The 23383-nt window shown below is 50.2% G+C and overlaps 2 protein-coding genes across 6 annotated transcripts in view; one reads left to right on the top strand and one right to left on the bottom strand.

Annotated features, from left to right (window-relative positions):
• EFR3B (EFR3 homolog B) overlaps positions 1 to 12947 on the top strand; it is an 88455-nt gene extending 75508 nt beyond the window's left edge. For all 3 annotated transcript variants that reach the window (XM_061210875.1, XM_061210873.1, XM_061210874.1), the window contains exons 17-23: positions 642 to 709; positions 1899 to 2026; positions 2783 to 2874; positions 5901 to 5949; positions 6959 to 7065; positions 8401 to 8450; positions 8895 to 12947. In XM_061210875.1, the coding sequence (XP_061066858.1) occupies positions 642 to 709; positions 1899 to 2026; positions 2783 to 2874; positions 5901 to 5949; positions 6959 to 7065; positions 8401 to 8450; positions 8895 to 9000 (600 nt within the window). In that variant the 3' untranslated portion in view covers positions 9001 to 12947. The remainder of the gene's footprint in view (positions 1 to 641; positions 710 to 1898; positions 2027 to 2782; positions 2875 to 5900; positions 5950 to 6958; positions 7066 to 8400; positions 8451 to 8894) is intronic.
• A 2011-nt stretch (positions 12948 to 14958) lies between these two features.
• POMC (proopiomelanocortin) lies at positions 14959 to 21545 on the bottom strand. Of its 3 annotated transcripts, none has more exons than XM_061211189.1 (3): positions 21452 to 21545; positions 17837 to 17988; positions 14959 to 15739 (listed from the first exon to the last, which is right to left on the bottom strand). In XM_061211189.1, exons 2-3 carry the CDS (start codon positions 17966 to 17968, stop codon positions 15095 to 15097), a joined length of 777 nt encoding a protein of 258 aa, XP_061067172.1. In that variant the 5' UTR covers positions 17969 to 17988; positions 21452 to 21545; the 3' UTR covers positions 14959 to 15094. The 3 variants fall into 3 exon arrangements, with proteins under 3 accessions (XP_061067172.1, XP_061067171.1, XP_061067170.1); XM_061211188.1 differs by lacking the exon at positions 21452 to 21545 and adding an exon at positions 20712 to 20768 and having other exon boundaries at positions 14959 to 15736; XM_061211187.1 differs by lacking the exon at positions 21452 to 21545 and adding an exon at positions 20712 to 20768.
• Positions 21546 to 23383: the final 1838 nt, after the last annotated feature.

A 23383-nucleotide genomic window follows, 5' to 3' on the forward strand; every position in this document is an offset into this window, starting at 1 on the left:
GGAGGAAGGTGCTGTATTGCTGTGCTAGAGACCACCCTGAATGAGGCAGGATCTTCCCAGCCTTGGGCTGATCCAGGAGGGCAGGAAAGCAATGCCCCGACATCCTCTTCAGTAAAAATAGTAGCATCGTGGCTTCCTCACCTCCTGCACATACTTTCATGCCAAGTGTCCTCCCACTTCTCAGCATCTTAATAACTGTCAGCTTTCTTGTCAAAAATTTGCAAAGGATGCTGAGGGAAACTCACCATGTCACTCTCCATCAGGGTGTTTTGCAGTGCGCCTGGGTTTGGGGAACAGTGAGACCTATGCTCCCTTTTTTGCGTTTAAACAGAAAACAGGAATAGGACACAGGAGCAAGGAACTGAACTCTCTTGGGAGCTAAAAGTCCCCTGCCTTTGGAGGACACTTAATGCATGTGTGTCACTGGAGATAGCTTGAGCAGTCCTCCTGGGCTTCACAGGCTGCCCTGGGGTCCCTGTTGGTCTGAATTTCTCCCTCAGAAGCCCAGCCGTGGGTGCTCTTCCAGGGGGTTCGTGGGAGAGAGGAAGTGCTCAGGGGAGCGGGAGCTCTTTCACTGGCCTGTTTGGATTTCCCTCTCCCTGCTGAACCCAGCTTTTCTCACGATTCCTCCCAAACCTCAGGTGATAGAGAGCAGGAAGAAAGAGGCTCCATACATGCTCCCTGAGGACGTGTTCGTGGAGAGGCCCAGGTGAGAACACTGAGGACGTGGTCAAGGACAACCCAAGCAGCTGAGCAAGAAAGTGGATGGTCTGAGGCCAGGGACTTGGGCTTCTATGGGCTCAAGGGCAGAAAGTGGACCCTATGCCTATGACCCAGAAGTCCTGGGTCAAGTTTGATCCCCTCACCTGACCATAATTCATGCCTTGAGCCATCTCAGTGTGTTGTACTGTAGAATATGGGATGCAGCCTCTGGGAACTTTGGCCAAGCCCATGGGAACAAATCCTGGAGGAGTCCTTCCTGACAAGACAGTGCCACCAATCCAAGTGGCCTTCTCAGCCTGCAGTGTGTGGGCCAACATCACTTCAGCATCAGAGGGACTCAAGGGAAAGATATTCTGAAAAAAACAAAATATCCCACAATAGAGGATGGCTTTATAAATTATGGCCCATCCACACCATAGACAACTGGTAGCCCATCCAAAATGTTTTTAAAGAACAGTTCATGTGAAATATTCAGTGTATAATGGGTGAATAAAGTAGATCCTAGAACAGGACAGTGGGGGCCATGGGGATGTTTGTGTGTGTGCAAAAATGTGTGTGACTGAGGGACTCTGCACAAAATGTGAATGTGGTTCTCTCTGGAAAGTGGGACTGTAGGTGTTTTTTTTCCTTTTGCTCCTCTGTCACTTTTGTATAATGAGTGTTACTTTTTTTTTTTCCGGCCTTGCTGCGTGGCTTGAGGGATCTCAGTTCCCCGACCAGGGATTGAGCCCAGGCCACGGCAGTAAAAGCCGGGAATCCTAACCACTAGGCCACCGGGGAACTCCCTTGAACATTACTTTTTTTTTTTTATTTTTTTATTTATGGCTGTGTTGGGTCTTCGTTTCTGTGTGAGGGCTTTCTCCAGTTGCAGCAAGTGGGGGCCACTCTTCATCGCGGTGCACAGGCCTCTCACTATCGCGGCCTCTCTTGTTGTGGAGCACAGGCTCCAGACGCGCAGGCTCAGCAATTGTGGCTCACGGGCCTAGTCGCTCCACGGCATGTGGGATCTTCCCAGACCAGGGCTCGAACCCATGTCCCCTGCATTGGCAGGCAGATTCTCAACCACTGCGCCACCAGGGAAGCCCGAGCATTACTTTTAAAATAAGGAAGGTCATCAGGAAATCATCCTAGTCCCCCATGGTTCTCATTTGCCTCTTCCCTCCTTTGTCTCCCAGGCTGTCTCAAAACCTTGATGGAGTGGTGATTGAGTTTCTCTTCCGCCAGAGCAAGATCAGTGAAGTCCTGGGGGGCAGTGGTTACAACGCAGACAGGCTCTGCCTGCCCTACATCCCTCAGCTGACAGGTAGGAGCCCTGCTCGCGGACTTCCGAGCCTGCCTCTGGCTTTTCTTGGCCAGGGCCTGAAAGGAAGGGACTTGAGTCCTTCGGTCACCTTCCATGGCACCTTAGATGTCACACAAGAGCTGAAAGACACAGTGGAAATCCATGGTGAGATCCTTGATTTTCCCACCTCTCCTCCTCAGTGCAGGGTCCTTGGGAGTAACTGGCCCACGGGATAGCCTGGCCTGTGCGTGGGAGAGACCCCACTGTGCCGGAAAGAGCACACATGGGCTGTGGAGTCTGAGGCCCAGTTCTCTGCAGCTTACTTCCTGAAGAATCTTAGACGAGTCCCTTGGCATCTCTGAGTCTCAGTTGCCTTGGCTGTAAAATAGGGATATTAACAACACCTGCCTTAGAGGGTAGAGGCAAATGCCCGTAGTAGGAAATGCTACGCAAATGACAGCTGCTGGTGCTATTAGCAGATGACCCTTGTGAAAGTTGAGATACGCTTTCTGGTCATAAGCAGCTTCTTTGTGCTCATCAGTGATTTCAGCATCTTAGCCCTAAAAAGCAAAACTCACCGCCCTAAGATAGGCGGTGAAGGCCCGCAGCCCTCCATAAACTCCAGCTGTAGCCCCAGTGTATAAACTCCCTCTGAGCCCTCCGAGGACTGTGGACCAGGCAAAGGCAAGGGGGTTGGGAGATGGTGCTGGAGGCGTGATCCTGGCGTGAACCTCTGCAGGGGCTGGGGACTCTAGCTTCTCTATCCTCCTTTCCCAGATGAGGATCGCTTATCCAAGAGGAAGAGCATTGGAGAAACCATTTCCCTGCAGGTGGAGGTAGAATCGAGGAACAGCCCAGAGAAGGAGGAGGTGAATGTCTCATTCTTGATCCACTGTCCTGGTGAAGCTCAGCGTCCTCCCGGGAGGGGACTCTTCCCACCTCCTAGGTGGTCAGACACTCCACGATCTAGGCTCCCTTAGCCACCCCACACATTTAAAGTTGCACAGAAAGTAAATTTCTCAAGTAAGTCCTGTTTTCTTACTGACTCTCATCATATGTATCCTAGACATTTCCATCTGGAAAAAATTACCGAATCCCCGCCCCCCGCCGTACACTCCTATGAGCATGTTATAAAAATCAGTCTTGAAAGGCTTGCTGTTAGTCATTCCCTATTCATGATGGAGGCGGACGTGCTCCATGTTGGAAATTGGAAGGCCTCACAGGAAAGATGAGGGCAAGAATAGCTTTTACAATGTTTCTTCCAGATATGTCAAGAAAAATGCTTTTTTAAAGAGAAAGATGTAGCTTACAGATCTCTCTTCCTTCCATCATCTCTTGAGGGCTGTGAATATCTAATTTCTGTTTAAATTACCATGTGATATATCTCCTACCAGTATTGCTTCTACCTCAGAAAATAAAGAAGGTGTACCCACAAGTAAGGGGGAATAAAGAATTTTAGTGGAAATACCAAATTTACTCCCTAAAATGAAAAAGAAATGGGGGCGGGGCAGGGAGGAGGGAGGAAGGCGTCCCGAGGGAACTGAAGCCTCAGGATGCAGTACACTTGTTTTAAATGGTAACTCTGCCAATTAAGGGAGTTGACAGAGACGCAGGGGAACCTTAGCAAGAAGCAGGGAGGATGCACATCTGGGTGGGACTGGGACAAGGAGACTTGCGCGATCCCTGGGCACGGACAGCTGTGAAGGACAGCCTGCACACCCAGCCTTTCCCCAGATGGGCCTGGAGCAAGGAGAAGTCAGTGGGGTAAAGATCAAGCCTCCCCCTAACTGTGCCCTCAGCCATTCCAACAGCTCCTCGGTTACTGGGGCAGACCTCCAGGGCAGGGCTTTTCCAAGCTTGTCTGGAACCTTCCCATGGAAGGAAGGAAGCTCTGACTCAGGCTCATTGGAGAAGCAACATGAGGTTGAGCCAGGCGTCCTCCAAGGCCCTTCCAGCTCTGCAGGGATGGGAACCTCACGTGTTAGGAGCACAGCGTGAGTTCGCTGCTATCCCCTCAATAGTTGTAATTCTTCCTTCCCGAGAGTTGAGAGACCCTCAGGAATTGATAAGTAAAGTGAAGCAGAAGAAGGAAGAGAAATGCTCACCTGGGTACACAGCGCCTGCTCCTCTTGGCCTCCCGGTCACCATCATGGGTTCCTCCCCCTCAGAGAGTCAGCTTAGCCCGGGGAAGGCTTGGTATCTAAAGCAGGGGTGTGGGAGCCTCTACCCTTCTGCCGTGCTATACTTCTTTCCACTTCCAGCCCACCATGCCCCCCCACCCCTCCAGAATCTCATGGTGACTCCCTGTAGCCTCAAATGCCAGCCTCATAGCAGGTGATCAATAAATGCTGGTTTGGTTAAATTCCAAACCCAGTGCCTGGCATTCAGAGCCATTTGTAGTCAGGGATGCCCTCCCATTTCATTTCATCTCCCCTCCTCTCTGGCTGGTCTGCTCTCAGTCTCCCCCATGCTATCTCATTCACCTCCAGGTCTTTGCTAGTATGGAATCCCATGTCGGAATCACCCTTCCTCTCCACCTCTACGTTCATGAATCGCCCATTCATCAACATCCAGCCTGTGGTCCATCTCCTCCATCAGCTTCTCTCTGCCTGCCTTTACCCAGTGATCTGTCTTCCTTTTTCTCCCACCACCACATGGTTTCCTATCACTTTACCCGTGAATATCTGATGTTGGTCAGTGCTGACAGTGGATGGATGGATGGATGGATGGATGGATGGATGGATGGATGGGTGGATGGACAGACCTACAGAGGATGAACCTTCACAGTGAATGAATCTTCAGAGTGAATGATAGCGCTCTCTTGCGTGTAATTCCTATAGTAATACATTTTGCAATTTCAACTAAGTGACTAGCCAAGAATCCGACACATAATTGGTGCTCACTTAATATCTGTTGGATGACTTTATCCCATACCTACAACTCTGTCCATTCCTACTCGAACAAGCATTTATGGAATTCCAAGCTCAGTGAATTGTCTGAGTGAATAAAGTGAATATACTGATGCACTCACACCCGGATCAAGGACTAAAACGTTGTCTTCCAGGAGCCCTGCCTCTGTACCCCCTCCCCAGAGGGAGCCACTAGCCCAACTTATGTCACTTCTTGAGCTTTATATCAATGAAATCATTCTCTCCTGTGTCTGCCTCTTTCATGTAATATTACATTTAAGTAATAGAATATGAATAAATCATGGGTCTTGCCTCAAGGAGCTCACAGTCTAGTGGGGAATTCCTGGAATTTAGTCCAAACTCCTTCACAATTTTCAGCATCTGACCTAAGGCCACACATCCATAGAACACCCTTCTTCGGGTTTTATTATTTTCCGCCTCCTTTTATGGGTTCCCATGACACAGATCCTGTGACCCAGGTCCTTGGACCAACCTCAGTATGCCTTACCTTTACTGAATACTCAAATCACCTTGGTGGATAATTTAATATCAGAAGTCTTCAAAAATGTTAGTCAGTTCTTGAAATTTTCATATGAGATTATATTTAACTGCCTTCTCTTGTTTCAAATATTTTCTGTTACATTCTCTGAAGATTTGTTTGAGTTACAGTGTTTTCTTCCCAGGGAGCTTAATGGGACCCGCTGGGGGGCGAGGGGAGGAGGGCCCAGTGAGTTCTTTCAGGCGAGACTTGTGACTGATGAGGCACTAGCCTCCCCACCTCTCTCTCTCCCTGCTCTCCTTCAGTTGGAGGCTCTGTGCCTGCTCAGGTAGCTTCCAGAGACCCTAGTGAGAATGTGGGTGTCCTGAGGGAGTTTCTCCCATCAGGACAGTCTTCTGAGAAGCGAAATGGCTGCCAGGTAACTGAGGAAGCCAAGGCTGCCTCCCCCAACCCCCCTTTCTGAGCACTTCTGTTCCCTCTCCCTCAGCGCGTGCCTGCCGAGGAGATCACCTATGAGACGCTGAAGAAGGCCATTGGTAAGTGGGAGACCCCCAGGGAGGGGATCGCAGGGCTGGGTCCTGGAGAGGCGTGTGGGTGTGCGCAGCTGTTTGCTGCCCTCCCAAGTGTGATTCACACAGGTGTGAGGGGAGAGGCTGGTGGCTTCCTCTAAACTCTTCACAACTACTGAAGCTGCAGTTAAAAGTCCCCCTCTCTTAACGGGGTGGGTCCATGTCCTATGCCAGGAACCCTTTTTCTACTGACCGCTGCCATTAAAAGTGGTCAGTTGAGGGTTACAGCCAATCAGACAAGTAGAAAGCAATTTTAATTTGTATAAATACCTTGACAATTTTTTGATGGAGTGTGATACAAAAGAAAAAGTTGACCAATGAAAGCCATTAAGAAAAAATCCTATTAATATTTATTTAATAACGGCAATAGATTTTAAAATGCAGTATTACCTCGTCTAGACTATTGGGCAATGAAGTATACCGAATTAGAGAATTTTTCTGATAACTGATAACAAATCTTTATTTTTGTTGTCGTTCATGGTACACTTTCTAAACGTTCCCACTGCTCTGCCTTCTTAAACTGGGCATGATGAACATATTTCATACCCTTCCTTTTTTTTTTTTTTTCATTTTGGCTCCCAAGAGGAATATGCAGAAGCCTTAAACTAAATGGCCTCAGACTGCTCTGCCATGGGGGTTCTTCGCTGTCTTTTGTGGCTTTTCCACTGTTGATGTCCCTTTTCATATTCCCCCCAGAGTACTTCCTGTTCCAGGAACTTTCGTCTAAGAGTCCTAGTGTCAATGCAACTACATGGGGCTTTAGCCCCACTTAAGGGTCCACTCAACTAGTTTTCAAACTCTTAGGCAAGGAAAGGGGCAGAATCAGAAAAGGGTCTAGCCCTCCCAGGGCCAAGTGATGGCATCGCACCCTCCACGCTACCCTGCCCCTCGTCAGCAGAGTGGCGAGCTGGGGGGCAATCTCAGACTGCATCACTGGGCTAGGACCTGAGGGCTGACCCGGCTCTCTGTGCCGCAGTGGACAGCGTGGCCGTCGAGGAGCAGGAGCGTGAACGGCGGCGACAGGTGGTGGAGAAGTTCCAGAAGGCGCCCTTTGAGGAGATTGCAGCGCATTGCGGGGCCCGGGTAAGTGAGACATAACGGTGCCCCTCCCGGGATCAAACAGACACTGGATGTGGGTCCAGGGCAGGACTGAGTTTCTAGGAGATCCTGGTACTGTTGTCATCCAGAACTTAGGGTTTAGATCCCAGCAGTGCCTTGGCACTACATTGTTTCCCCCTGAACCTAAAAGCTATTAGTCATACACCCCTCCAGAGGTCACAGTTTTCATATAAGGGAGAAATCCTGACCTCAGGATCTCCTGTACCAAATAGACAGATTATAATAATTATAATCATCAGAGCAAGAACGTAAATAGCACTTGCTGTTCACCAGAGCATCTTACATTTATCAGCTTATCTCCTTCTCATGACAACTCTGCGAGTTGGTTGCCATTAGGATTGTCACATTATGGAGTGATGGGGGAAGGGGCCATGGCACAGGAAAGATGGCCAGCGTTTGCTACAGGGCCCGCTTCCAACTGGGGGACCCCGGCAGGTGGAATGGAACGGCCTGGCCTTGGAAAAGAAATCTGAATGAGAGGGTGCCAGACGAGTAGAAAGAAGAGTAGATGGCTAAGGGAAGAGCACAAACATTTCTTGAAAACGATATTCCAGGATTTGTTAGTCCCAGTGTCCATCTTCGTAACAATGCAACATAATTGTAAACATCCAAAGTCTACAAATAACTTCTATTTTATTGTACTTTTTCCTCTCAATAAAAACACATGTAATTTTCTATTATATATATTTCAAACATATATACATAAACTTCTCATATATTATAATAATTATATATAGTAATATATAAAAATATATAAATTATATATAAAAATACATGTAAGTACAATATAGATTTTTCTGGGCCTATATTATGCTAACCTCTTGTCCCATCCTGAGAGGTAGATGCTGCACATTTCGTGAGCTCAGAGTTGAGCACAGTCTCACTCTCTGTGTACATGGACTTAGGTGGAGCCGGAAGGGACCAGAGAGAACATCTTCCCTAATGCACCAACTTTGCACAACTGCTCCTTGGGAGTTAAGGAAAGAGCTGGAACCAGCTCTGAGCCTCCTGATTCTGCCCAGCAGGCCCTATTGCCCCACTTGGAGGAGCTAAGGGCTCTTCCAGAACTTTTGCTGAAGTCCTTCCTGGGGTTCCTGACCTCTGTGCTGTCCCCAGCAGGCCTTTGCTGGGCGGCTCTTTCTGATTTGAACCCACAGCCAGGGTCCACAGATAAGTGCTGGAAACGAGCTCACACCGGTTTCTTTCCTGAGGCCGCAACTGCCCAGCACTTTCAGTGCATGCTGGGCAGGGGCGCTTGGGAGTCAGCCCCCGGCTCACTTTCCCTCTGTTTGTGTCTAGGCATCACTGCTGCAGAGCAAACTCAATCAGATCTTTGAAATCACCATCCGGTAAGTGGCAGCCCTGGGCAGGGGATCCATACTTCTGTGGCCCAGTGTAGGTACCCCTCCCCCCAAGTCCTCCTCTCGCACCCGTCTTCAGCCCTCCCTGCCCCCAGCCTCTGTCTCCAGGGCTGGAGTCGGCCACCAACTCTCCCCAGGTAAGGAAACAGAGACTGAAGGGAGAAAGAGGCAGCTCAGTGAACCCTGGAAACGAGCCGGGGGTCCTAGTGTCACAAGCTGGTACTTTCTAGAGCAACAGAGTCGTTGTAGAGCCTGCGGTAAAGCTTGACTTCAAGCTGAAGATTCTAGAACAGCTTGAAACCTGGGAACCATGGAGTGACAAAATCTCTGGTCCCTATTCAAAGAGAAACCTCAGTCAGCTGCTCTGTTGCACGGGGTGGGACCCCAGAACCCCCGCCTCATGCCTTTCTCCTCCATGTGTTTCTGTCCCAGGCCCCCCCCAAGCCCATCAGGAACCATCACCGCAGCCTATGGCCAGCCTCAGAACCACTCCATCCCTGTCTATGAGATGAAGTTTCCCGATCTGTGCGTATACTGAATTCCAAGACACAAGCTTCTCGGAGGGGTGGGGTCTGAGGGAGGGGCTCGCCTTCACGCCCACCCCTACGACATGGAAATCTAACTGGAATCTCAGAGAAAAAGCACCTTGGACAGCTAAGCAAGGTGGAGCCCTGGGCCCCCTTGGCCCCCTCTCGGCCTCCCTGCTTCCTCTCTGTCTTCCCTGAGGGAGATCCGGCCACGTGCCCCTCTGGGGCCAATAAGCATCCTACCTGTGCCCTTTGTCTCCTCCTCTGTGTCATCCTGGGGCCAAGAGTCACTGGGGGTCTCCAGAGAGAGGCTGAGGTCCCAGGAAACTCCTGCTTAGTGTAGTAAGTGAAAGGCTTTCACGGGGGTGGGTGCGCAGCTGCCATACCCCCAGGAGGGAACTAGAGAGAGACACAGTTGGTCAAAGGAAGCCGTAGACTGCAATCAGGAGGAAGCAAGGCCAGCTCCTCCTGTAAAGCAGTGGCATGTGAGCGCTGGAAGATGGGGCACTGATCTCCGCCAGAGTGTCCCCTCCTCCTTCCCCATTTGAGGGTCCAAAGGCCTTCAAGTCTCTGGTGTCTTTTCTACCCCCCTGCTCACCCTGCCAGTTGCCTCTTCATGAATTGTTTCTATTGTTAATTAATACTGAGCTTGTATAACAGAAGCTGGGGTAGAGACACCATGGGGGGAAGCAGGCCGCTGGTAGAGGGAGCCCGCGTCCCCAGGCTGGCCGGCTGGGCCAGCGAGCAGAAGTACGGGCCGGCCTCCTGTAGAGGAGCAGCGGGCAGAAGTGGGCAAGTCTGCGTCCCTCTGTAGTAGCTCCCCTCCTTTGTCCAGAGGGATGTATTTCTGAGTTGAGTTCTCCCTCTTTGATGCTCTTCTTCCTGCGGCTCCCCGTGTGAGCTGCCTCTGGCAGAACCTCACCTGGGCCTCTTCCTAAGGCAGCTCCCTCTGGCCGAGAATAGCCCTTTCCTTCTTCTTTTCCAGTCTAACTTCCCATAAATTTTCTGAGCTGATATGACTCACAGGAAGGTGAGAATGGTCAAATGATTCCTTCCTGGAGAATTTGCTCTTGAAAAGAGGGAGGGTGAGTAGATTTCTTGACCCAAAGGAACCCCTTTTGAGGGTACAATTTTCGGCAGCGTGGGGTGGCGTCGGAAGCGGGCTGATTCTGCTAAGGGGAGGGCAGTCTTCTCGGGACACCCTCAGGTCACACCTCTGTGCGTGGCCCTGCACAGATGTACTGTGAGAGCCTGATTATCAGGGCTGATAGGTGTATTTGTCCAAATTAGGAGAATCTTAACAAATGTAACTTTCCTGTTGCGTGTGCAATAACCTTGTTGGTTATGGGGGCTGCCTCACCCTCGTTCCTGTAGTTTCGCCCCTTGGTTGCTGCCTCTGTGCTGTGGTCCTGCGGCTTCCAGAGGGTCTACATGACTACAGGGCCGAAGGGGCCCGGCTCCTGCCCCTCCACCACAGCCTTTGGCTCTGCTCTGTGGCTTTTGGCTAATGCTCAACCCAACTTTACAGGCATGAACCAAGATTTCTCTTTACTTTAATATCTCTTTATTAAGAAACCAAATTTAAAATAACTAGAAACAAACTTGAAGACAAATGACCTTTGGAAGAAGCTTCAGAGAAAATCTAAATCTTGAGCCACAAACATGTCTTTTCCTCACTGGATCTTCCCATCTTTCTTCCCTGCTCAGCTTTGACGCAAAGCCCTGTTTCTCTCTAGTGCTTCTCTGACTGTAGGGTCCACCCCCATGGCATCTGCACCCCGAGCACTGCCCTGGGGCCCTGGTTCTGGGACTTGGGAGTCATCCCCTGGAGCCTCTTTCTAGAACCAGCACTAGAACCAGAGACCTACATGTGCATCAGCTGTCTCTCCCTCATCCCCACCCTTGGAATAGATCGAAGAAACAAGGTGCAGGATTCCCATTCTTCATATACTTCACTGCTGTTTCCTCTGTCTGAAGCAGCTTTTTCTTTGTGTCACCGCTACATAGCAAAGATGTGCTTCCTTTGGAGACCTGGCCACATTTTGAGTGCCCTCCTTCTCGGTGTCAATTTAAACTTACACTCAGTAGAATATTAACTTGCCTACTGACATGGAGTAGAATATGGATTCTGGCCAAAGATGCCTCAGAATCAGAAAGTTTATGATGAACATTAACTGGAACAATTACATGGCAAATTAAGCAGCCTCCTTCACCCCACCCCTGCCCTCCCGAGCCCTGGGAGAGAAGCCAAGCAGAGTTTGGTGGGTACCCCAGCCTTCATCCTAGCATCACTCTTCCTGCCTTCCAAGCCCGCTGGCGTCTGGCGGCACCGTGTCAAGCGACCAGCCCTTTTTGCTACCCTCCTCTGTTGTGAATTTCAGTCAGCATGGCCACCCAAAGCAGTCGCTCCCCAAAACTGCTGAAGACTGTTCCTCGTGGGCAAGGGGTAGGGTCGGTTAGCACTCTGCTGACAGAACCCAGTAGCATGGATATATTTGGAATTTCAGTGAACTTGGTTGAGTCACATAAATGCATAAGAAGCAGATGAGAGGAGAGCCCCAGTGTGACCCTGGAGGCTCCTTCTGGTTTTCCTTGCAAAGGGGTCCCCCATGGCCTGTGCCTGTTCCCATTTTCCTCTTTTTGAAAAGTAGAAATAAGTGATTTCTTGACTCCTAAATATCTCCTCCCCAGAGAAGTAGCCTGAGTGGGTCAGAAGGAGAAGGAGAAAAGTCCTCAGACATTCTCCTCTGTCCAGCCCTCCGCCTCAAGCATAAGAATAGATGGATGAGCAGTGAAAAGGTGGGGCTGGGACCATCTGAAGTGCTTGGAGTGCAGGGGTCCCAGATGCACTGCCCTTTGCCCTGGGTGTTCTCAGTCCCAGAGGATATGTTTCAGCTGGCCTAAGAATCAGAAGAGCCTTGCATTTGTTTAGACTCCTCAAAGGCCAGACCTCCTGGCTTCACTAGGGGCCCTTGGGTCATGACACCTTCCAGTTGCTATTCCATTGTCCCTGGGGCTTCTTACCTGGGTACAGAGAGTCTCACTGAGAAGTGAGGCTATTTCTCCCAGTTCCTCTTCATGACCATGAAATGGCAGCTGGCCAGCTGGGGCCTGTGGGAAAAGACTAGACCTGAGCTGTTAGGGTGAATATTAAGTTTGATGGTAGACAGGGAAGTGGGCATCTCTGAGCAGGCCACGTCCACTTCTCCAGACCCACAGACCCTGGCAGGCAGTTGTGCTGAAACAAGGCAGCTTCCTTATGTCTGGCAAGAAGGCTTAGGGCAGTGTATTACCTCTTCATCTCACTAACCCTAGAAATCTTCTAGTTAAAATACCCCATATCCCAAATCCGGCCTAGGACTGAAGCCTGCAGAAGGATGGTCTTGGTGGGGCCTGCCAGCTGGGGAAGTGGGGAGGGGACACAGGCCTGTGGGAGGGGGCCTCTGTGGCCTGTTTTCCGTGCTCTCCTTTAGCACCAACGAGGTTGACCAGGTCTTTTCTCCTTCAGGGGCCCTTGGGACCCCAGCCCATCACTTTCCCCTTTCGAGCTCTTCCTCCATGGCTGTTGATTCTGGCCTGTGGAGGGCAGAGCTGTAAATCCACAAATGCTGCAGCATTACACATACATTGTAACATGTCTGTGTCCATTTAGACGTTCATGACCTGGCTGAGTGTGTGTGTGCCCGTGCGCGTGCATGTGTGTATAGTGTAGTTCATAGTTGACAGTGTATGTATATAATAGCTGACGTATTTATATGTGAGTGCAGAATTAGTGCCTGTGGCGGTTTTCTGTATTTTGAACTCATTGAATCAAATTAGTTTAAGGAAGGGGAAGGAGGATGTGGGGGGCGGGGCTGGAATGTAGGAGGAAGGACTCTTAGCGAGATTATTCTTTAGGACTATTAGTCGTGATTTCCCAATGAGCCTTCATGATGCCCTTTTCAAATAAATGTTAATGTTGTCACCACACAGTTGTCTATTTGATTTCTTTAAAGTAAATGGTTTTTTGAGATGCAAACAGGATCTGAAAATGCCACCAGTATTAATCGCTGACATTTAGCCACCCCCGCCTATCATTATTTACTTGCCTCAAAAGGAAGGAGGGTAAGGGAAAGGATGCTACCAAGATGTAAACACAAGGCCCAGGATTCCCAGCATAGGAGCATCCTCAGATGGGAAGGCCTGGGCCATTTCTTCATTACAGTGACTAGAATCTAGCCCCATTTCATATATCCCTCATTGAACCCTCATTTCATTCAGACTTTTATCTTAAAAGTCTGGCTTTCTGATTCCATCAGGACTTCCCAGGTGCATTCCAGTTTTCTTTACTTGTGAACTTCTAAGCTCATCAAAATATGGGAGTAAATATGGAAGTGCCATACAGAAATGTTCCCCAGCCAGCTTTGATCTGCATCATCCCCTGGTATGTCTGATGCAATTGACGTGGAGATGTGCATCTCTGTGTATCAGTGTCTGTGAGTCTCTTGTGAACTGTAAATGTGTGTGATTGCAAACCAGGGGCCCCAACATTGTGAAAACATCATGGGGACATACAAAAGAAGCACAACCCCTGCCCTCTGCCCTCGTGGAGCTTAGAGTTTCCCTGAGAGAAAAGCACAAGACATATGTGCAGCAAGAAACTTGCCATCTGAGCTGGTCTGCATGCCCCCCCAGTGCAGAGGGGCTGACTGCAGAAACCCTGAAAATGAGCAGGCTCAGCTGCAAGAGATCCCAACTTTCCCAGTGGAAGTGGACTTCAGCCTGGGCTCATGTTGAAAAAAGGGTAACATTCAAAATGGAGGGGGAAGATGGGGAATTCCAGGCAGAAGGTGGAGGAGGATGGGAGAAGAGTGAGAAGACCGGGGAAGTGGGGTTTGGTAAGGAGAGTGAAACTGATGGACAAGGGCCCTTGTGTGTGCCATGCCCAGTAGTTTGGAATTGATGGAAGAGTGGGGGTGGGGCGATTGTTTTGTGTCCTGAGCTAGGGAATATGGAGAAAGCAAGATTTTGTATACATTAATATGAAGAATGTGTACGATGGATTGGGGAAGAAGGCAACGGAGACAAGGACACCAGTTGGTTAGGAAGCTATTAGGATAGTCAAGGCCTGAGCCGCGAGCGCTGAGAATGAAGAGAAGGCTGCAGCTGGACAACATGAGGAGAGAGCTTGGGCATGACAAGGGGGAAAAGATAGTCACACCTCAAGGCTTGAGCCCTAGCGACTGGAAGAAGCATCTGTGCATTTTGTGTTGTATTTATACAGCTGTGTCTCCATGGGTGCGTGTCCATGTGGGTGAGACCCTGTGTTTGAGAATATCTGAGAGTAGTCTGATAAGGCAGTCAAATCTGAACTGATACCAACCCTCAGCTCTCACATTTAGCCTCTCAGTGATAAGATGATCCCATCCATTTTCTCATTAACCCTCACAATAGCCCTCACAGTAGTAAGGAAGAAAGGGGTAGATGAGAGAACTAAATCTTGGAGAAGTTCAGAAACTTGCCCAAGGTCCCAGAGGGCTAGATTCACGGAGGCATTACCACAGCTTGCCACCTGAGCCCAGAGAGTCCTCCCAGTTTTGGTTGGGCTTCATCAGCTTCCCGCTGGCTCATGGAGTTGGATGGGAAGCAGGGTCACTTGGAAGAATCCTGCCTCTTGACACATCAGCCAGCTGAGCAGTCCTTCCCCATCCAATGGAGAGTGGGAAATGTAGCCACACTGAGCCATCACCCAAACTATTTGACCCCTTGAAGACCCATTTGTCACGGGTGGGGAGGGAAGTACATTTTCTTTTCAGTCCCACTGTATCCTATGAAGCATACTACCACTTGGTCACATGGAAACCCCTATCGCTCCTTCAATATGTGCTGCTCTTTATTTGATGGATATGCATTTTTATTTTATTCGCCCAGTCAATATTCAAAGTCAGAGTCGGATGTGAAACTTGAAAGGTTTTATTTCCTAACTACAGACAGCTTTAAAAGGTGGAATACCTGGCGCCATCACCGCCTGGGCGAGTCCTCACCCAGGCCGCGAGGCGGCAGGAGGGCAGGAGCCGGGGCTTTGGGGTCGACTTCCCAGGGAGAGAAGCCCTGCCCGCTGCGCCCTCACTGGCCCTTCTTGTGGGCGTTCTTGATGATGGCGTTTTTGAACAGCGTGACCAGGGGCGTCTGGCTCTTCTCGGAGGTCATGAAGCCGCCGTAGCGCTTGTCCTTGGGCGGGCTGCCCCAGCGGAAGTGCTCCATCTTATACGGCCCCTCGTCCTTCTTCTCGGCCGCCTCGGCCTCCGCCACCAGGCCATACTCCAGCTCGGCCCGGGCGGCCGCGCCCTCGGGGCCGCGCGCCGGCTCGGGCCGCTCCCCGGCCAGCTCCCTTTTGAACTCAAGGGGGAAGGCCTCGGCCGACTCGTCCTCGGCGCCGTTGGGGTACACCTTCACGGGGCGCCGCTTCTTGCCCACCGGCTTGCCCCAGCGGAAGTGCTCCATGGAGTAGGAGCGCTTGTCCTCGCGCGGGCCCGGCTCGGCGCCATCGCCGCGGGACCCCGGGCCTTCGCCCCCCACCCCCTCCTCCTCCTCGCGCTTCTGGACCGCGCCGCCGCCGCTGCTGCCGTTCCGGCGGCCAAAGCGGTCCCAGCGAAAGTGGCTCATGACGTACTTCCGGGGGTTCTCGGTCAGCGGCTGCTCGTCGCCGTTGCCGGGGAACACGGGCGTCTCGGCCGAGAGGTCGGGCTTGCAGGCCCGGATGCACGCCTGCTGGAGAGGGGCGAGCGCGTCAGGCCCCCGCGCCCCGCGGCCCCCATCCCCCGCCGCGGCGCCCTCACCACCCACACGCTGCCCCTGCGCCTCTGCTCCCTCCGCACGTGCGGGCCGCACCAGCGGCGCCAGTGCGCTGTGGGTTCCTTGCCGAGGACGTCTGCCCACCCCCGCCTCTGGGCACCCACGGACATCTGAGACTCAGCTCGGGCAGCGCCTCGTTTGTCCCCTGGACCCCTGGTACCCCTGCCTGGCAGCTACGACAAAATCCCTGTCCCACTCGGTGGTTTACTTGTCCCGTAGCTTTGTGGGCAGGGTCAACGTCTTAAACCTTATAAGCCAGATATATAGGAATTCATCAGTAAATGGCAGGTGGGTGGTAGTTGTTGGCACTTAATGAATCCTGAATAAATAAACACGGTTCAGGTCGGTCTGGGAAGGGCATCAGGTTGAAATTTGGGAGAGAATCTCCCAACGGGTGAAAAGAAGTCCAGGCTTCTAGGGCCTGTATTTTCCATAATACCTCAACCTTACCCCAGTGGTCTGCAAGCCTACCTCATACCCTCCCCCAGCCATCTCCCTCCAAACTTTCCCACACCCATCTGGCACTTTCTTTCAAGTCTTCTGAGCTGATCCTATACTTTCCTCAATCAGTGAGCTTTGGGAGGAGGTGTCTCACTTCCCTGTCACCTTCTGACTGGAGGGAAGGGTAGAAAGTCAGGATTATTTCCATTGCAGGGGTCATGGAGCCTGTATCTCCTCTCCCTGTAACTAGACAACTGTGGCACACATTTGCTTAGGAAAATGACCTTGGGGCTGCAGCCTTGAGTTTTCAGTTACTGGGGACAACAAAGGAGGGAACAGAATGATCCCACCCGCTCTCTTGAGTTGGGGATTTCATACTCCAGGGATTTAGAATTATAACACTGCAGAATTTTAACAGTGAAAAACAAAAATTATCTCATACTCCTCTCCCCTGGACACATAATGACACCCAATTTCTCAGAGAGGAGAAGGGAACTTGGCAAGGTTCCACAGCCCATTGGTGACAGAGCTGGGACTAGAGCCCATGCGCTCTGACCACGGCCAGTGCTCCTTCCCTGGTGAGCTCTCAACGGAAGAGGCTGTGCAATGGGTGTCTCCGATCAAGAGTCTCTTGGGTCTCTCTGAACTAGAGCTCACAGGATTCCCTAGGCTCTTTATTTCTATTTTATATTCCACATGCAACCTGCTCTGTTTTTGAGAAAGTCTCTCTCCTCACCTAAACTCAGCTTCTCTACTGACAAAATACACAGAATATAGTGATATGCATTGCACCCTCACCAGGCAGGTACAGGCAAAAGGATGGAACTCAGTCACAGACACCAGCAGTGTGTCTTTTGCCTTGACTTGGTATTGTTTCTCATGTATGCCTCCCAATACAAATACACACACACACACACACACACATACACACACACACTGTGGTGACTTAGAGGGAGTTCCAGCCTGGTAAAAAGGGCCTTTATATGCTTCTGGAAAGGCTGCTGAAGGTCAGTCCTCCATGAGAAGCATGAGACATTTGGCACCAGTTAGAGGGAAATGGCACTGGGTTTTTCCTTCTCCCTCTAGAGATGGTTTATAGTACTACCTTCGTGGCTTTGTAACTGGTAGTAGATAGAAAGGGAAGAAAAATGGAATGGAAATGGCAAGTGACGTGAGGTTATTTAAAAAGGAATAATTTGGGGGCTAAAAGATTGAAAGTATAGGATCAGTTGAGGGAGCAATTATTGTTATCATCATTGTTAGTATTGTTTGCTTTAATGGCACTGTCTCTAAATAGCTTAAATGGAGTGGGTCTCTATACAAGAAGACAGGACAGGAAGTAAAGATAATCAAGCAGAACTTGGGGACCAGACCCATCTCCCTGAAGCTGCTTCCTCCCTTCCTTGGCCCAATTCTGACTTCACTCTAGAGGTCTGACTTCACTCTGCCCTTGGATGACTTACCCATATCTCTGGGAATGAATTTCCCCTTCCCCATACCCCTTTCTTTGTGCTGTCCCAGCCCCAGTCCCATCTGATACCCAAACCAAGATGGCGGCCACAGCCCACATACCAGCAGGTTACTTTCCGTGGTGAGGTCCTGACACTGGCTGCCCTCCAGGCACCAACCACGCACTTCCATGGAGGCCTGAAGCAGCAAGGCCAGCAGCAGGACGCCCGAACAAGTGCTGCACAATCTCGGCATCTTCCAGGCAGGCTGAGGCTCTGCAGAGGCAAACAAGATTAATGGGACCCCTGCAAGGAGCAGAACAATGTTGGCCACTCATCAGAAAGGACCATGAGCCAACATTAACAATACACTCATTTGTGGAGCTCAAGGCTTTTTGAGGACAAGCTCAAGGAGCAGGTTGGTGTGCAGGGTGGTCCTGTGAGTTGGAATAGAGAGGAGGGCAGTGGGACCTGGGTAAACTATGTACAATTTCTCCTTTATCTCCTATTAAAAATCAGACCCCAAAGGATGTTAGAGCTGGAAGATATTTTAGGGGTCATTTGGTCTGGCCCCTTATTTGAGAGATGAGGAAGCTAAGGCCCAGAGAGAGACAATGACTTAGATGTTCATGACAAGGTAAGGCTAAGTTCTCCTGATCCAGCACAGAGCTTTTCTATTTTACCATCTTCAGGAAACTATAGTTCTAACACTCCAGATCCAAGGAGTAACTTGGGAAAGGCAAAGCACTCTGAAACTCCTGCTTGAGATGGTCTACTCCTCTCCACCAGGATCCCATCATTCCTCAGAAACCCTGTTTCCTATGAATAGTAGGTTTAAATAAAGGCAAATAAAACCTCTGTCCAGTTGAGCCAAAACCTCAGCCAACCCAATTTGATGTCCTGTACACAAATCACTCAGGGGATCACTACTTCCCAAAACCCTGTAACTTTGGAGAGATTTATGTTTAAATCAGACCCCCATTCTTTTAAAACTGGCTCATCTCCTGAACACATTACACGTCAGACCTCCTCTTGTTCTATGAGTCTCTCAAATGTAGTCTGAAATAGCTGGACTTGAAGATGCTGTAGGTGTGGAAGGGAAGGAGATGGTCACGCAGGGCAGAAGGGAATTACCTCCCATTGTGAACACCTACCAAAGACTCTTTCTCAGAGAAGTCAGGAAGTACCTCTGGTCAGATGCTGAGTTCAAGGGGTCAGGATCAAGAATCAAGGCTGCCTTTTGCCCCATGTATCCGACTCTTTCCCGAGCTTTCTAGCTTTCACACTGCCCTGTCCCCTGTCATGAAGGTCAGCCCTCTGAAATGACCCTGAGTTCTGTCATCAGCTCACCAACAACTCCACAATCATTTTAGATTTCAGAAGATCTTTTCAATCAGCTGTTAGGAAGAAACCTAATTAGATAAGAAAAGTAATTCACATTAAGGTGTGGATGACTAATTGTCTCTCCTAATTTAAAAATATTTGCCTAAAGAAATCTCCTGTTTGTGGAGGCATGGGCCAAATCTCTTTTATAGGGAAGGCTCTGGAAGTGAAAGTTCCCCCTGGCTCTCATTGTCTACTTCAGGAAGCCACTTCCTTCTCTCTGTCCCACCCCACTCCTTCCCCCAAAAGCTGAGCCAAAAGGGCTCCCTTCTGAATGGTTGCCAAGCACAGCCTGAGTGTTTTCAGAGCAGCCATTAGGTGGTGCTGGCAGCCAATGACCTAGCCTATCAGCATCTCAGGGCAACTGGGAGAACATTGGTCAACCTTGGTGTCCAGTTGTGACCAGGGACAGGCTGCTCCTGTTGTAGACTTTTGGTGCTCCAGTTCAAGTACAAAGTCTGAATTTGGTAGACAAGGCAATTTATGTTAAAGCTCTGAGACCACACAACGCATTTCGGTCAGAAAAAAATGCCCAGGTTTACAAGAGAAGCAGAAAAATGGCAGTTTTATATCACTATGGGCAACTGTAAAATAACATATTAGTAAAGAAGGAAGTAAAATCATACAGGCCTGACAGTCCCCTCAACTATATTTCAGTTCTTCTCAAAGTTGGCCATTCTGGAATGATTTCATTTTCTAAAAACTTACCTCATGACTTCAGACCTTCCTGAAAAGCCTCAGAGAGCATTTCCTCTCCTGCTCCATTGGCTATGTTGTACAACATGGTGAGATTCTCACTCCCCACCCTCTCAGAGCTGCAATCTCCTGCTAAAAAGTTAGATAGCTCCCTGAAAGCAACTTGTCTTCTTTCTGCTTCTGTATATTTTCTATTTTTCAACAAAAAACAAATATTACATTGTGTTATTTTTTAAAGCAATAAAGTAATAGGGAGATGTCAAATGTGCTTTTTGTAAGTAGGGAGTGTCCAATAATTGAAAGCTTGGAAAAATAAGTAGAAATTTGGAATTTGCTAATCTTGACATTAACTTTATAATAGAACTACACTTATTAGAAATTCATTTGTGTAGGTGAATTCTCTATGAGCTAAACAAAACATTTTTTGTTTTTTTAAAATTTTATTTTATTTTTAAAGTATTCTTTTCCATCATGGTTTATCACAGGATACTGAACATCGTTCCCTGTGCTCTACAGTAGGACCTTGTTGTTTAGCCATCCTGTATATAATAGTTTACATCTGCTAACCCCTAACTCCCAGTCCCTCCCTCCCGCAACACCCAAAACATTTTGTTTGTTACTATAAAATTGCACACTGGCCATGCCCTCTGTAAAGATTAGAGGAACAGAGGCGCAGAGCTTTGTCCTTGCACCGTGATACACACGTATCAAGTCCTAAAACAGAATGTCAAAGGAACATTAAGTCATTACATAAGCCATAGTCTGTACATATCTCAACAATGGACAGAACAAATGCACACTTTTTCTTTCCTTGGCTCCTTCCAGCCATTCTGTGGGAACCACCACCTCCCCATTTATACAGGAAGAATTTGGGGAATCCAAATGCCCTGCAGACTCTCTCTCCCTCACTGGGAACCCACCTTGCCTGAGCCTCCATCTTGCCTGAGCTGCCATCGGCTCCTACGGCCGCTTCTGCCCTGCAATCTAGGGTCTGCGGGATAGAAGGTCCATTCTGAGGTCCTATTGGGGGAAGAGACGGGGTGGTTCAGGACCGTGGACAGTTCCCACCCGGGCCACCTCTTTTTAACACCAGCTGCTTTTCGTAGAGGTAGGCCACGTCTGTATCAGAGCGCGGCCCCGTCGGGTGCGCTGAGGCGGACAGGGAAACGAGGATTCAGAAATTTGAATCCAAAAAAGTCTGGAATGCAGGGAGTTTATTGTGACTTTTAGCCTCGTCTCTTCTGCCCCCATTTCCAACATCAATTTACTCTATAGTATATGGTATCTTTTAAGAAGTGACACCTACCCAGAAAATCAGAAGAAAACCCGAAAGACTGGGTCTCCCGAGATCTCCCCAGAACGCGGTAGGAGTCTCAGGGGCCCTAGCAGCCCCCCTCCTCGGGGGAGACGTGGCTGCCAGCTCGTGGAAGGCACCACTTTCAGCCGTCGCAGCCGCTCTCCCACCGTCCAGAGGCTGGGCTTCGCCGCCCCGCTGCCGGCGGATTCCCACGCTGCACCCAGTACAGAAAGTTTTCGAAGAACTCAGGACCGCGGCAAGCCAAAGATACCTCTGAGATCGGAGCTGGGCGAGAGCATCCCGAGGCCCCAGGGGCAAGGGGTCCGGGAATAAGAGCGAGGTTCCGCGCCGTTGCGCCCTTACCTGTCGCGGGGAGGCTGCTCTCGGGCGACTCCCGCTGCGCCGGGGCGAGGATGCTCGGCGGCCTCTCGGACACTTTTCTTCCCCTCTTTCTCTTCCTTCGCGCCGCCTTGTCCCGCTCGCTCTCCGCGGTCCTTATATACTTGCGGGGCTCGCCTGGGTGGGCGCTGGACGTGAGCGAACTTCCCGGCAGCGGCAGCGTAACAGGCAACTCCCCCGTCCATAGGAAGGGGGGCCGTGGGGCGCAGGAGGGGGTTTCCAGGTAGGGGCTGAGCGCGAGAGCAGACGTGCCCGGAAAGGGGGCTGGCTCCCTGCCCCCGGAGGCTGGAATTAACACTGTCCTGCTGAAGGGCACACCTGGCAGCGGTCAGGAAAGAACTTAATTAAGGATGGTTTTGGGTCTCCAGTTAGGACGAGCGGGAGGCTTAGCACCCCGGTGTGGGGCAGGTCTAGAGCGCCCGCTGAGGTCGTTGAGGAGAGGGTGAAGTTACCTGTGTACCTGCTTGGGCTGGCATCTGCCTCCTTCGCATTTGGAGGTAAATACCACCGCCCAGGAAGTACGTCTGTGATGCCTCAGATTTCCCCAGCGTTTGGAAACTGTGATGTGAAAATGTCGCAAGCAGTCAACAATCCCTGTGTTACAGGTTGGAGAGACCAGGGGCAGAGAAGGTCAGGAGTCGCTCACCTGAGGCCCAGGACAGGTTGCCTTCTTGGGGGTGTGAAGGTGTGTTGCCCTGTCCCACTGGGGCCTCCTCCGCAAAGCCTAGTCCCTGGCAGGCTCCCTCCCGTGCCCTAAACCCCAAGGAAAAAGTGCTGTTAACCTTAGCCTATTAATGGAGGGAGGAGGGAGTCCTCTGTGGAGAGCGGCTGAAGTACTTTCCCTGTGCCAATGAGTTGACAGAGTCGTCTGGGGATTCTCAGTCTTCTCCAAACCTGGTCTTGGAGGTCTGGCTTGGTGCTAGTCTCACATGTCAGGCCAGGGAGGAGAGGACAGCACTCAAACCTGCAATGGAAGAGTCTCTACCTTAACCTGGAGTAAAGAAGCAAAAGCAAACTGTGAGGAGCGGCAGGGGTGAGCAGGTGTTGGGACTAAACTGAACTTCAAGGTGCTTGTTTAATCTGTCATTTGCAGGAACTTTCTTTATTCCCAATCAGACGCTCTTTTAGAATCCAGGACTCCCTTGAGAATTTCTGGTTGGTGACATTGGCTTTATATTCAGCAATCCTTTTCTTTTGGGCCACAGGAGAGATTCACGCTCCTTAACAGTAAATAAGGTACTTTACTACCTGGGCTTGGCCTCTTTCCAGGGTCATCTCCAACCTCTCCATTTTGTGTCCTGGCACTTCAACCATCCACAACATTCCCATTCCCATAAACACTACTTTCTCAAAACCCCATCTCTTTGTCCATGCTATTCCCTCAACTAAAACACCCTTTCTCCTTCCAGCCACCTGGGAAAATTAGACTCTTGCATTAAGATTTAGCTCATCCATCATCACCTGTTCCCTGAAGCCCTCCTTGGTCACTTGTCCCACCAGGGCATGAAACATGGCAATCTCTGTTTTCCAGAGAAGCCCATTCCCATCTCACCTGTACACGTAGCTTTCACAGCTGGAACAAATGCCACTCGGTCTTCCATCTTCCCTCTTCCACCCACTACTGCCCCTACCACTGCCAGGCTTATGAGCCCTCTCAGATTGTGATTTTTATCTCATTTTTCTCTGTATTATTTTTATAACTTTAAGAGGCAGCTGATGGTAGCAGAAAAGCCAGACCAGGAAAAGTTCAGATTGACCCAGCTTCTGTCCTCCTCTGTCAGTCGAGTTCTTAATTACATGCAGCAAAACCGACTTTGGGCGATGTGAATTGAAGTCCATTGAACCACATTTAGAATCACTGGGAAGGTTGGGCAACCAGGATCCAAAAATGGGCAG

The sequence above is a fragment of the Eubalaena glacialis genome, chromosome 14 (assembly GCF_028564815.1).
Source record: "Eubalaena glacialis isolate mEubGla1 chromosome 14, mEubGla1.1.hap2.+ XY, whole genome shotgun sequence".
Classification (NCBI taxonomy): domain Eukaryota; kingdom Metazoa; phylum Chordata; class Mammalia; order Artiodactyla; family Balaenidae; genus Eubalaena; species Eubalaena glacialis.